Below are 14,976 nucleotides of genomic sequence, written 5' to 3' on the forward strand. Positions count from 1 at the left end.
AATATTTGTATGTATCTTGTAATAAAGAGTACAAAATGAATAATTTTTAATAAACAGTAGAATTAAAATACAAATATTATTTAAAAAATAATTAACAAGGAACACAGACAGCATGATAAGTCATAAATTACCGTTGTGTTAATTTTTCCAGTCGCTGACATAACCTAAATTTTTGTGTAATTCAAATTCTGGTCACAATGTAATTTCTATGGATGGCATCACTGAAAATTCTTCCAACTAGTATTTTCGGGTGTAGAATAACATTATCTATTACTGAGGTAAGTTGCATTTCATTATCTCTTTTTCACTTACGAAAAACTGAGAAAAGAAAAATTGTTAGCTTTTGAAAAATATTTACTAGTTTGCCCCCTTAATATCAATTTGATCTTCGAACCGTACAGTAAGGTCAATAACAAACCTATTAGCATTATTTTTGTATTATTAAATTTGCTTTAATCTTTCATTAGTATTCCGAAATATGGAATCTTATTATAAGAATTGCAACCCCCACCTGTTTTCTTCTAACAGTTTCTCTCCCCTAGGACAAGAATGAAAAAAAAAAGTTGAAATACGTGTTAAATTATTTTAAATAAAATTCCGAATACCAAATTTCATGTCTTCAACGTTAAGAGATTCCGAGGTGTGCCCACCTTATTATAATATGGACATTTTATTATAATAATTGTAATTCCATCCCTTTTCCCTGCCCATCCCGTTTTTTTTTTTTATTCCTTTGGGGTCAAATATCAAAACACGCTGAGAAATGTGTCACAATTTTAAATGAGAAGTCAAAATACCACATTTTATGCTTATAACCTTAATTGATTTCGAATAGGGATTCCTTATTATAATATAGCCACTAACAGGCCCATAGCCAGAATTTCATTTCGAGGTTGGGGTAAAGGTGGGAACAAGGACATGAAAATCTTTCGAGATTCTGGTACTTCCTTTATAGCAGGTATATATAGTTCTGCACGTTGAAACTGAGAAGCACACACACGCACACACATACACACACCTAAATTCATTACATTTTAACTTACTAATTATCTGCGAGGTGGTATCAAAAAGTTTCTATAGGGCCTACTAGTTTTGAAACACGCCAACAGATGGCAGCGCAATGCAGCACGTATTGGTAAGAAAGGAATCTCTCATTTCTCTTTAAAGTATGGATATACATTTACTGCAAAGTACAATAAAAACAATACTACAAAGTATTACCAGTAAGTATTATCAATAAATATTAACAAAAGATTTTCAGATAGAGGAAATCTCGTAGTACCTGAAAACTAAACCCTCCTCTTTATTAAACTATCAACACTAATTGTGTACAAACTGAATACGGATACAAATAATAGGGAGTTTTACACTTGCTTAGTACATCGCGTTGCTTGTCACCCGAAAACAATTTCTGAATACCGCTGAAAATATTTTTTCATCGTATACTTAAGTTTGAACTATCAATATTGAGAGTGAATTGATGACTTTGGTTTTTATTAGTTACTGTGTTATTTTACTTCCAAATATTAGATTTGATAATATCTATAAGGAGAGGGACTGTTTACCAAAGCACTTCACACTGAGATCGCTCTTGTACTCAATGTTTGAAACTCAAATATACACACATGCACTTACCATTTAAAGCATTCAACATTAAGTACAACCTCGTCTGGTTTAGCTTTTAAAATTTGAGTACAAGTGTGTCCTTCCCTAGCAGTCCTTCTCCTTAAACATAATCATACCTAAGATTTGGAAGTGAATAATTCAGTAACTAATAAAACTCAAAGATCACGTACTCGCATTCGACATTTAGGATGTAGCCCTAATAACAAAAATTGTCAAACAATAGATTTCTTGTTATTACGCCGAAATAGTACCAAAGAAAACATGAAATAAACTACCTGTCAGATGAAAATTCCAACGTACACTGAATGATGCTGAATAGATACTAGTTACTATATTTATTCAACGGAAAATATTACAAAATCAACACTATCGTAACTCAAATAAATATGCTATGTCTCTGATTCATATTGCTCACCGAATTCCATCATAAATATCGTCTTTACTCGGATCATTAGCAAATACTAACTGTCTCAACTTACCCACTATCATCTTGTCTTACAGGAATTCACACTTTTTTCGCGGATTTTGAATTTACTCGCCCAAATTTGGCGAAGTAAATGTTATACCTAAAATAGTTGATTCACTCGGAGTACTTGCTCCGTAAGAAACACAACTGTATCCTACTCCCGATTAAATATTTGTTTGCTCCAGAGTAACAACTTAAACTATTCCATTATATTAGCTTTGCCTATTATATACTACTAACTGAAATACCCATTCTTTGCATGGAGGCTGTATTTGGATGTCAACGTCTGTGGGAGTATCACCATTCATCTCAGCGACCGCGAAAATATGGATTTAACACTAATATCGGTCATTTTGGATTATTTTTACATGACTCCTCCCTGAGACCCCCAGGGATCGAATTTGTTTTTAAAAAAACGCTTCGTCTTGGTCTGAGATCTGGACCAAGGCACCCGTGACCAAAATTTGCTAACTCTAGGTCCACTTGTCTGGTCCCTAGGTCGGTCCCGGTAAACGCTCTAACTGAGACCCCTTGGTTCGAATTTCAAAGAAAAAAAGGCTTCGTCTTGGTCTGGGGCCTGGACTAAGGTACCTGCGACCAAAATGTGGTAACTCTTGGTTCACTTGTCTGATCCCCAGACCGTAAACAGACAGACAAACAAACTCTTAATTTTATTTATATTAGATAAATAAACTAATCCATGAGCAAAGCAAACCAATACCTATACACTATTATAAAAAATAATATCTTGTGACCGTTTCACAAATTAACCACTCAGGTTCATCAGATATTATCTTCATAGTTTTGATAGTATCTGATGAACCCAGGCAGTTAGTTGGCGAAAACGTCACAAGATATTAGTTTGATAATAATAAATTGGTTTGCTTTCCTCAGTTATTGGTTTCTCTAGTGTGGAGAAACTAGTCCTAAGAGTACTAAATTCCACTCTACTATCGTAATATTAAATCTTAGATTACATTTGATTTGGATTATCATTTTCTATTCTATTACCCTTCATTTCCCTTTCCTAAGGTTTCCGTTTAACATCTTTAACCACTTTTCATTTTTGTTCTTGACCGAAATTTTGGGAGGGGAACATGCCCCCTTAACAATCTTGGATAAGACTTTTTCTTTCTACCTTTTCTTTTTGCCTAGATCAAACGTGAATATAAAAAGCGCTGAAACACGTATCTAATTACTTTAATTGAGAAGTCCAAATCCCGAATTTTGTGTCCCTAACGTTACAAGATTCCAAGATGTAGGCATCTTATAACAAATGTGATCCCATCCATTTTTCCTTTCCATCTCATTTCTAATCTTCTATTTCAAATATTAAAAAAAAAAAAACACTGAAACATGTTTCTAATTATTTTAAATAAGAAATCCGTTTACCAAATTTCATTTCTAATCTTCAGAGCTTCCAATTTTGTTATAACAACTGCCACTCCAATTGCCCCCTTCCTGGTCGGATTCCCAAAAATATTTCCTTAGTGATATCTTATGTCACAAACATGGGCGCCCATCAGGGAGGGAAAGGGGGCGCCCCTAGAGGAAATTGTACTTCAGAATATCAAAAATCCAATAGTTATTTTTACATTAGTTACAGCAAAATTTGAAACTATTTTTGGAACCTGGGAAACGCCGCTTATACTTGCCCCCCTTGGAAACCACAATATGGGCGCCCTTGGTCACAAATGCTATGCATTGTCCAAGATTTTAGCTTTAGTTGTTTGGCCTGGGCGTTGAGCAGTCAGTCTCTCGCTTTCTTTGCAGGTACTATATATATATATATATATATATATATATATATATATATATATATATATATATATATATGGAGAGTACAACACCGACAATGTTTTGGACGTGATTCCTAACATCAAGATAAGACAAAAAGTATAGACCAGACCAACCTGGGTGCACAAATGCTTCCTTTTGGAGTTATAGGCTGTCGAAAATATGAAAAAATGAACTTTAAAGGTCCATAACTCAAATAAATGGGACCTACCGTGGTCGGGTCAAGACTTCACTTAGGAACTAGTATGTGCCCTATCCAAAAATCCATGTTTGAGAATCCTACGGTACTGGTAAAGGCAGTTGGTGAGTACTTCTACTTATATGCCCGTACGTAAACCCCCTCTATAAAAATTGTTGCGTGAGTATCTTAGGATTCTGATTTTTTTTTCAAAAAATCTGCCTGAAACTCTACAGAAAACATAATATAAACATATCATTATCATAAATTTAAGAATTATCTCAAACTTTATTGGTAGTAACCAGGAGCGGATTTTGGGGGTGGTCAATGGATCAACCGCCCCAGTCCCTTCAGTTAGAGGGGCCCCGCGTTCTGATCATGTTTCCTCCAATAGTTTTAGAAGTAGCATGTCGGCGCTCGGCGATTTTTATCAATACTCTGACCCCGCGGAGTCATTTTTGGCACTAGGCTCTCCACGCACCTAACGTCGATTCAGGTAGTAACCAGTCATGCTTACATGTTAGTATATTTGTTCCAGCAAATTCCTAAAGAATATCATTTTTATTTTACTTAAATGTATTTTATGCACCGTAAAAATGAATGAAATCTTTTAGTCTAACGTCTGACTATTATTTCCTTTGGGCTAAAGGAAGCGGTGATAAGGCAAGTGAATGATGCAAGAATATTTGATGGAATGAGAATGTAGGAGGAAACGGGGGAACCAGGAGAAAACCCACGGACACAATGTTGTCCACCACTTACACTCTGTAAATTACAGTAGGTTTATAAATGGTATTTCATAATAAAATACAAAAGAGGCTATACTGTTAATATACACGTCTTTAGAGCAGGAGGCCTATGTTGATTCCCGGTGGAAAGTCATATGGTACGAATCTCACGTTAAGCTGTAAGTTCATGTCTCTCATTGGTTCGGTAGTGGAAAGGACGATAAATTCTAATCAACCTCTGCTCATACGGAAATATACACGAATTCGCAATTATTGTTTTCGAAAAAAGAGGAAATTATTCACAAAAATACCGTAATTCCTCAGCTATTGGACTGCCCTCATGGCTCTTATTAACCCACATATGGTTAAGAATGCAAGCCACTTTATCTCTTGGAGCTTAAAAGATGCAATTGTCAAGATCAATTTAAAATCTATTGAAACTTCCTGGAAATACAATAGATACGTCATTTATCATTAAGAGAAGATTGACGCATCTGGATTTGTCGATAACGTTCACAAGTCGATATATATATATGTCGAACGAGGAGAACAGAAATAGCGTAGGTGTAAAGAAGAGAGTTGATATAACACGCGTAGGTGCGAATATGCACGTATGTGTGTGTCTCGGAATGAGTGGTGGGTTCCATATCCAAGGAATAGAGTGGAAAGACGAAACGAGAGAAAGAAAGAGATAGAAAGAAAAGAGAACGATAATAAAAAAAGAGAAATGTAAAGAGGAAAACCAATATTGGAAGCTTGCGAGAAATGTTAATTTTGTATGCGTGCTTTAGTTTCTGTTTCTCGGAGAACTAGCAGATTCTACGTAGTATCTACTATTTTTTTATCTCTATTTCGTCTTTTTTCATTTGCTTTACTTCACATATTTTAATATTGCTTGAAGACAATTGAATTCTGCCTGTAGTCCTTCCTATATCATATCGAGATATTACATTAAATTTCACATTTTTTCATGTTCTTTGCTTCTCCCCCCTCTCTTTCTTCACTTTCGTTTAAATAGATTCATATACTTCTTGTATTTCGCATCTAGAAATATGTGCTGAATGGATTTTTCTTTTCTTTTCTCTTTTTGATTCTTCCCATCCTCTTCTTCTCTCCTTTTTTTTTCATTGTAAGCTCTGAAAAGGAATTTATTGAGAAGGTAGAAATTTTGTGAAGACAATGTAACATACACGCGCACATACACACACACACACTAACAAATTTATTTAACAACATTATTTATGTAGCTAAATGAATACTTTCTTTCCAACTTTATTTTGTAAAATTTTTGGAACAAAATTTTTCTCTATTGTAGAACATTTAGTTCTGTATTACTGAATATCTTCTTCTTCTTTATTTGTTTGTATTGTTCGCAAGCACTTTATCATAAATTTATCATGATGAGTTTTTGTTCAGCGTCACTGTGGTTTATTGATATAGCATGCACTTTTGTTGTGAAGGGTCTCTTGGTTAGTTTCCTGGCCATGTAAGTTTGTGAGGGGAGTGTTCGTGGGTTTTCTCGGCTTTTCCCATTTCCTCCTACATTCCCATTACACCAATATTTATTTATTTATTTAACAACCACCAGATACAGTTCAGAGACCATTTTATACTGGATATCTAACAATAACAATAACAACAACAATGGAAAGGATTTGGGAAGTATCGGCCAGAGATTGTTTAATAGGTACCATCCCAGCATTATCTGGTAGGACTGAGGAAAACCCTGGAAAACCCCAGTCAGGATGGTCGGCAGGGGGAATCGAACCCACAACCTCCCGAATGTGAAACTAACGCTCTACCTCTAGAGCTACCGAGAAATAAGTCTTCCAGTAGAGACTGATACACTTCCAGAGACAGTGGTGTATTTGAGGGGGGCTTCCGGGTTGAAGTTCCCCCCGAAATCTATCTTACTATATTAAAGTAAATTAAATATCTTGCTGAACTTTTACATTTCCAGGAATAAAGTTAACAAGGTCCCCTCGAATCAAAATCGTAAATACGCCACTGTCATATATCGCTTTATAACGACTCTATAGAAAAGCGTCGTCAACCTGGTCCGTCTGGTAAAATATAAGTTACGAAGCGATAATAACTTTTCTTTATGCAAGAATCAACTCAGATATTTAAAGATCATTAGCCTCACCTTTATTGCTTGATATGTCTTAAATATTCCTTTTTAAAACCGTGAAATACATAAATTCACTTGACTAGGTCAACACATAACATGTACATAGCCACAACTATCCCATAATAATCTCTTACATATATTAAAAACATTCTTCTTTTCTGTTAATTTAAAATGAACATTCTACTAAGTATATTACATATTTATGAGCACTTTTTGCCCACGGTACAGGTAAATATTATACAAACTAAAGTATTTCGTTATAGAAAATGTCGCCCGACAAAGGGACTGAATATAAAAGTCATGAGTAGGCTTGGCTTTTATATTCAAGAACCACTGGTCTGATTAGATTAATGTTCGTACATTACATATGTTCTTTATATTTTGATAACACCTCGTATATATCTTCATTATTTTTTGGTTAACCCTCATATATATATAAAATATTAGTTATTATCATTCACATAAATACATTTACAATAAATCTTTGATTTCATTAATATTTCTCTTTTATTACATTATTATTTATTCTTTATCATTAAAAACATCGTCGCTTAGAAATATAATTAACGAGGGTGAAACATAAATTATCAAGATTACTAGTTTCGATCATTATTACAAACGATGATGTGACAAATAATATTTATTCTTTTCGGGCGCATTGTATAACAAATAAGTTAGATGTTGCAATTGTAATGTATACATAGTAGCACTAAGATGTCATAAATAAAGAAGAATTTCATTCAAGGTAGTTATTGAATAATGGATTTTATAGAATGGATCTTATTCTTAACATAATCTTTGACAATTAAACACAAATCAATCTGATATAAAGTAAATTTTTTTGCCTTTAACTAATTATAAATTGAATTATGATTCTTCACCTTAATAAGAAAGAATAAAAATTAAACATAACCTACGTTTGAATAATCAAATGGAAGTAAATAAATTTATTTTACAGAAACAAAAGACACCTTTTTGTTATTAAATAAACACATTTTTCATTATTATTGTTATTTTTCATTCTTATTTATTTGATCAAGAATGTTGGGTGCTACTAACTCTTTAACTAGATGCATCCATTTTTCCTTTGTATACGGAGTAGGCTTCCAAACCTTTAACTCATCTATATTGCGAAGTCCAATTGACCTCCCCGTTTTAGCGTTTAACAGTTCGAAGACTTTAGGATTTATCTCCTTAAAACATAAATAAGGACCTGAGAAAATGTCACAAAATTTGTAGATTTTCTTTAACAACATATTACTCTGCGGATGTTGTTTAACGAAAACTAAATCGTTGACCTTGATCCGATATTTTCCTTCTTGTAACGACTCTACTTGCGAATTACGTTTCAAAAACTTGTTGTGTCTTCGGATCTTAACCATGTTCACTAAATTGGATGAGTCTATAATTGTCGAATCTTCTAATTTGACATCAAAATGTTGTTCCACAGGGAAAATTACATCAGAGCCATTATGCACCTTAGCAGGAGACACACCTAAAGTGTCTGATATAGAATGGTTCAAAAGGTACGTAATTTGGTTGACATGCTTAATCCATTCAGCATGTTTATCCTTACAGAAGTGCCGAAACAACATACCGAAATTGCGATGTACATTTTCTACTACGGAGCTACTTGGGTGGTACGGAGTCACAAAATGAATTTTAATGTTGGCCTTATTCATGGCTTTGAGAAACACATCACTTTTGAATTGTGAGCCGTTATCGCATAATATATGCTCGATAGGGCCACAGTGTGGAATGTATACATTTAGAATTTTATTCACTATAGCAGCGGAGGTTGCTTTGCGCAAGGGGTAAGCTACCACATATCGTGAAAAGATATCCATTGTTGTTAACAAATAAACTTCTCCAGTAGCTGCTCTGGGTAACGGTCCATATAAATCAATCGATAGAAATGAATGTGGTCTCTCCGGTGTTATTGAAAGCATTGGTTTTTGTATAGCCTGATAATTATGCTTAATTTGCATACACTCGATACAGTCATTGATATAATTTTTGACCTGAGCTCGCATTCCTTTCCAATAAAAAGATTTATTAATCAAGGCACATACCTTTACATACCCAAAATGTCCAAAATCATCATGGTAGGCCTTTAAGATGCGTGCTGTTAACGTAGGTGGAATACAAATTTTGTTCCTAGATTTGAACTTAAAATCCTTAATGAGTAAGATTCCGTTATTTAATTTAAATCTGGAATTCCAGTGCTTGGGACAACTACATCCATCGCCACATGAAGATAAATGTTCCATGATTTGTTGGTATTCATGATACTTTATTTGATGTTCTCTTAAATCTTCTATTGAAATGGTAGCTATTTCATCTTGTAAGATCTTAAATTCATTAATAGACAAAATATGTTGCTCTTCTCCAGGAAACAGGCGTGATAAAGTATCTACGGGTCCATTATCCACTCCTTTAATGTGTTGCACTTCGAAATCATAAGCTTGCAGATCTAACGACCAGCGAAGTAATCTGTTATTATACCCCTGTACGCTATTAAGATATCGCAATGAATTATGGTCAGTAAGTACTATGAAATGACATCCGCTCAGATAGGGAGCGAATTTTTGTATAGCAAAACGTACAGCCAAAAGTTCAATTTCTGTTGTAGTGTATCCCTTTTCAGCTTTCTTTAAAGTACGGCTAGCGCAATGTATAACAGCTGGTTCCTGCACAGTTGGGTTAGGCTGCCAGAGTACTGCAGAGATTCCAAGTTGGGAACCATCACATTGTACGTAAAAAGGAACGTCGTATCTGGGGTGATTCAAATGGATATTTCGTTTTACGCACTCCTTCAATTTATTAAAACTGTGTTCCTGGATCGGACCCCATTGCCATGGTATACCCTTCTTTATGATCATAAATAAAGGCTGGGCTATCTCAGCAAATCGCGGGATGGCTTTGCGAAACCAATTGAAGAGTCCTAATATTTGTCGTGTCTGTTTCACATTTACTGGAGCAGGCAGATCTTCTATGGCTTGAACTTTAGATTGACTGAATTGCAAACCAGAGGCATCAATTTGGTACCCAAGAAATTCTATAGAATTCTGCAAAAACTTGGATTTCTGTAAATTGATAGTAAGGCCGGAACTTTCCAATCTGTCTAAAACTATATCTAAATACTTCAAATATTCATGTGGATTTTTCCCCATGATTAAGATATCATCAGCATACGTTATCACGTTGCTACGCAAGTCTTGACCTAGAACTTTGTTCAAGCAGGATGCTAATGCTGCACTACCATTGATAAGCCCAAAGACTACACGATTGTATTCATACAAGTGACCTTCAAAACTAAATGCTGTAAATGGTTTTGAATCTTCGTGTAACTCGACCTGATTATACGCCATTACTAGGTCTAAATTTCCGAATACGGCGTTCCCTTGTAAAGAAGCTAGTATTTCTTCTACTGGAGGATACCTCACTTGTTCCAGATCAATGTGACCGTTAGTTCGCCTCAAATCTAATACCACACGTAAAGAACCATTTTTCTTTGGAACAACATGTAATGGATTAAGGTGGACGCTCCTCGAAGGCCTAATGATCCCATCTCTTAACATATCTGCTATTTGTTGACGTACATTCTCTCTGTATCTATATGGAATTATATAGGGCTTGGTTACTATAGGTTTATCAGTTTTAACTTTAAAAGAATAAACAAAATCCTTGCAGCATCCAGGACGTTCTGAAAAGACCTTTCTATGTTTATATAAAATGTTCTTAAAGTCTGCTATTACGGTATTATCAGCAAAATCAAGGCTGCTTTCGAGAGATTTAACATGTTCAGAAAATACTACATCATCCTTTACATTCATCAAATTTTGTGTCTTTTCCAATCGTTGATCATTTAATTTATCACCTTTTTCACTAATAGAAACATTATTCACTATAGGAGACAGATCATTATATTGGCAAGCGCTATTATCTAATTTTGGAAGCAGTTTTTGAACAATTTTCTGAGGTATACCCGGTATCGTTAAAGTTTGGTTTTTAAAATCAAGCATGACTCGTAATTGGGATAGTAAATCTAAGCCCATAATTAAGTTCTCGTTAAGATCTTTGATAACCAGAATAGGGATTGATATTTCGAAATCTTGGATAGATATTGACACACGGGTAATTCCTGCTACTCTCTTTTTATGTTTACCGGTAAAATCAACTATAATAATGTTCTCAGCCTTTTGTAGCTTAGGATTCGAATAATTACTAGTGATTACTTTCCACCATGAATACGATAATAGAGAGGCGTTTGCTCCCGTATCGAGTAAAGCTTCGGTACTTAATCCATTGACTTTAATAGGTATTTTAGCAGTACTATATGATTTTAAAAATACAAAATTTTCTTCGATATTAAAACCATCATTGACAGTATCGTCTTCAAACCAACAACGATTTACAACAGGTATAAATTGATATTGACACCTGTTAATTGCTATTTCCGAATAGTTATTCACAGAAACGTCATAGGAAAGATCATTTTCATAATTAGCATGAACCGGTAAATTGGAAGATAAATGTTCATAGAAATTATCGCTTAAATTTTTAGATAAATGCTCATGAGAACCTACAGCTGACATGGGTTTAACCCCTACCATATCAGCCGCAATTAGTTTAAATTCATACTCGAGTAGGGTTCCAATAGGGTACACTGTACAGCACAATCATGATTATGTCCTGTATTATTGTTTTGTACAGAAATTACTTCAATACCTGGATCTTGATGTGAAGTGCCATCTCTTATCCTTCCATTACTTCTATCCACGTAGTTCGCTGCGTTGGTGGAATTTCTCCATACATTTCGTCTATTTTTAAACCTATTTTGACTATATGGTCTAACATAGGAATTATTACGATTAATTAGGTTAGGCGGATTCCCTACATAACCTTGTCTATTTTGTTCATTTTGATTGCTAGAGTATACTCGTCTTAGGTTCGGTTCATTATTATTCACACTTCGGATATTCAAATTCCGAACAGGGACCAAATGATCTGAATTATTCTTATTTTTACCCATTCCTGATTGTGTTAGATTCATAGCATGATATTGAGTTTCGTAGCATTGTACAAGCATTAATAAATGACTGAAACTCATACACTGTGTGGAAAATAAGATCTGCTGTAATTTAAATGGAAGCAAATTGCGAATCGATGCAATTATTCTTGATTCCGATTGCAAGGGATTAACAACCTTTAATTCATTATAGACATTTATAACAAACTCTACAATAGATTTGTGCAATCGAGGATTGAAATGTTGATTTCTAAGAGTGGCATCTCTGTTGGCCAGCAAAAAGTCATTTTCGTAATTCGCGATCAATGCCGCTTTAAATTCCTCATATGTACTAATGTGATCACGTATTGCCTTAAACCATAAGGAACAAGGTGGGAGTAATACATGGGGTATTAATTTCATGTATTGTGATCGGTCGATAGACATTATATTACATTCGTCTTGGAATTTCTCTAAGAAAGAACTAGCATTTTCATTGCACTTACCACTAAATTTACTCATGGCTTTGATTTCGCTCATCTTGACACTTAGCTTTACCTTTCTTTTCTCACTCCTTGTTCTTGTGGTGTGATTGTTCCGGTCCGTAGCGTGCTGTGTCATGATACCATTTATATTTCGTTCATCAGTGATCTTCGGACAATTTTCCTCTAATATAATATCCTCCTCAGATTCCGGCGAAGGCGTATTTATATCCGGTGATTGGGGAAACTCGAAGCGATCACTGCCCAGATTATTGCGATGAATGGTGTCTCTAGCCTGTAACGTTTTAATTTCTTCCTGCATAGTAGCCAACTGGATCTTTTGATGTTTAACGGAAGATTCTATTAACGTTAAATCCTTTTTTACAGCACAGATTTCATGATTTTGATGATCGTGCTTTTCTTGACACTCATCGGCTAACCTTTTTAACTTCTCTTCAAACTGCGAGGATATGTCGTTCATCACCTGGACGATTGTTTGTTTCGTATCGTCTGATTTCAGTTCTATCCGTTCTATTCGTTTACTTAATTCTTCATACTGCTTGCTAGCTTCATTAAATTTCAGTTCTATCTTCTTTTCCATGGTCTGGTTAGCTTCATAGAACTTCAGTTCTATCTTCTGTTCCATGGTCTGGTTAGCTTCATAGAACTTCTGTTCCATGGTCTTGTTAGCTTCGTTGAATTTCAATTCTATCTTCTGTTCCATGGTCTGGTTAGCTTCATAGAACTTCTGTTCCATGTTTGTGTTAGATTCATTGAGCTTCTGTTCCATGGTTTGTTTTATCTCAGTCGTCATTTGCATAATTTGTCGCTGCACAGCTAACAAAAGTCGATCCTCAGATGACAAACTTGGTGTTGCACTAATTTCACCTGGATTACTGGTATTAGATTCCTGTTGCACTATTTCACTATCCATTTTTCTTTTGATGACCTTACCGCTTCGTAATACGGTTAAGTTCGTATTCATAAATGGTAATATCCAAGTAAATTCAGCCCTACTTTCCTTCTTCGGGAACTGAATTTTCAAAAGGTCCCGGGTTTGGTAAACCAAATTTTTATAACGACTCTATAGAAAAGCGTCGTCAACCTGGTCCGTCTGGTAAAATATAAGTTACGAAGCGATAATAACTTTTCTTTATGCAAGAATCAACTCAGATATTTAAAGATCATTAGCCTCACCTTTATTGCTTGATATGTCTTAAATATTCCTTTTTAAAACCGTGAAATACATAAATTCACTTGACTAGGTCAACACATAACATGTACATAGCCACAACTATCCCATAATAATCTCTTACATATATTAAAAACATTCTTCTTTTCTGTTAATTTAAAATGAACATTCTACTAAGTATATTACATATTTATGAGCACTTTTTGCCCACGGTACAGGTAAATATTATACAAACTAAAGTATTTCGTTATAGCTTTTACTACTTCCGTACTTTTACGTAAATACATCACTTTTACTACTTCCTTTTTAGATGAGACAGACTCAAATCTTGTCTTATAGGAAATACTATTATGCAGGAAATTTTTGTATACTTTAGCTTGAAATAAATATCTCAGTTGGCCCAACAATATGTACACTCATGTCCAAAACGATTGTCGCATATCTATAACTGTCTTGTTGTAAGAATATAATTTGATAATGATTTTGCAGGATACTTTTAATACTGATATTACGTGTATAATCGGGAAATGTATATTTGTGGTAAATTTAATAGGAGAAGAATTATAAATACGAAAATTAGAATGAGCAAAACAAAATGTTGCTAAATGGACAAAAAAAGTTTTATTTTCGTTTTGTTGTTCTTATTTACTGCTCTTCTGACATGAAATTTGCCACATACATGCCTTTGCCGATTATACATACACATATTAACACCATAAGAAATACCGGGCGAATTCGTTATCAAATTATATTCCTACAGCAACATATTTAGAGACATGCGACAATAATTTTGGACATAAGTTTACATTTACTTGCTTTACTTAGCTATAGATAAGATTGCAATTTTTTTTCAAGAACGAGCTTATTTATGTTTGAGTAAGCTCATCAATACTTTTTTAAACCTAATATTTCTTTGTTTTTATTTATTTATTTATTTATTTATTTATTTATTTATTTATTTATTTGCAGGGCGACGTGAACAACTTCCTCATCGCCATTCGTATTCACAAGCAGTATGGTTTTCGAATTTCGAGGAGTTCCAGCGACTCACAGAACCAGTATTCGACAACAATACAGTTACCAATATCACGGTGCAGCTAGGTGGGACAGCGTTTCTCTACTGCCGAGTAAGAAATCTAGGAGAAAGAACGGTAAGTGATTTTTTTAAATAAGATTTTTAAAGTGATTTTTGTATTAGTGATTAAAGTGATAGACTATCACCATGTATACGAATTACGCCAGGATAACAAAGAATGCATACATTTTCGGCCTAAAAGGGTTTTCATATAAACAGAATGGACCATTTATCTTGACATATACTTGGAACTTTTAAATCAATAGATTTAAAAAAAATGAATTTTTCTA

At 34.3% G+C, this 14,976-nt stretch overlaps 1 protein-coding gene across 1 annotated transcript in view; it reads left to right on the forward strand.

Annotated features, from left to right (window-relative positions):
- Positions 1 to 14,976, forward strand: part of LOC145673050 (neurotrimin-like) — a 431,673-nt gene that overhangs the window by 213,844 nt on the left and 202,853 nt on the right. Inside the window, exon 2 of the mRNA XM_081742390.1 lies at positions 14,581 to 14,762. Within this exon, the coding sequence (XP_081598516.1) occupies positions 14,581 to 14,762 (182 nt within the window). The remainder of the gene's footprint in view (positions 1 to 14,580; positions 14,763 to 14,976) is intronic.

The sequence above is a fragment of the Thermobia domestica genome, chromosome 16 (assembly GCF_964235325.1).
Source record: "Thermobia domestica chromosome 16, izTheDome1.hap1.1, whole genome shotgun sequence".
Classification (NCBI taxonomy): Eukaryota; Metazoa; Arthropoda; class Insecta; order Zygentoma; family Lepismatidae; genus Thermobia; species Thermobia domestica.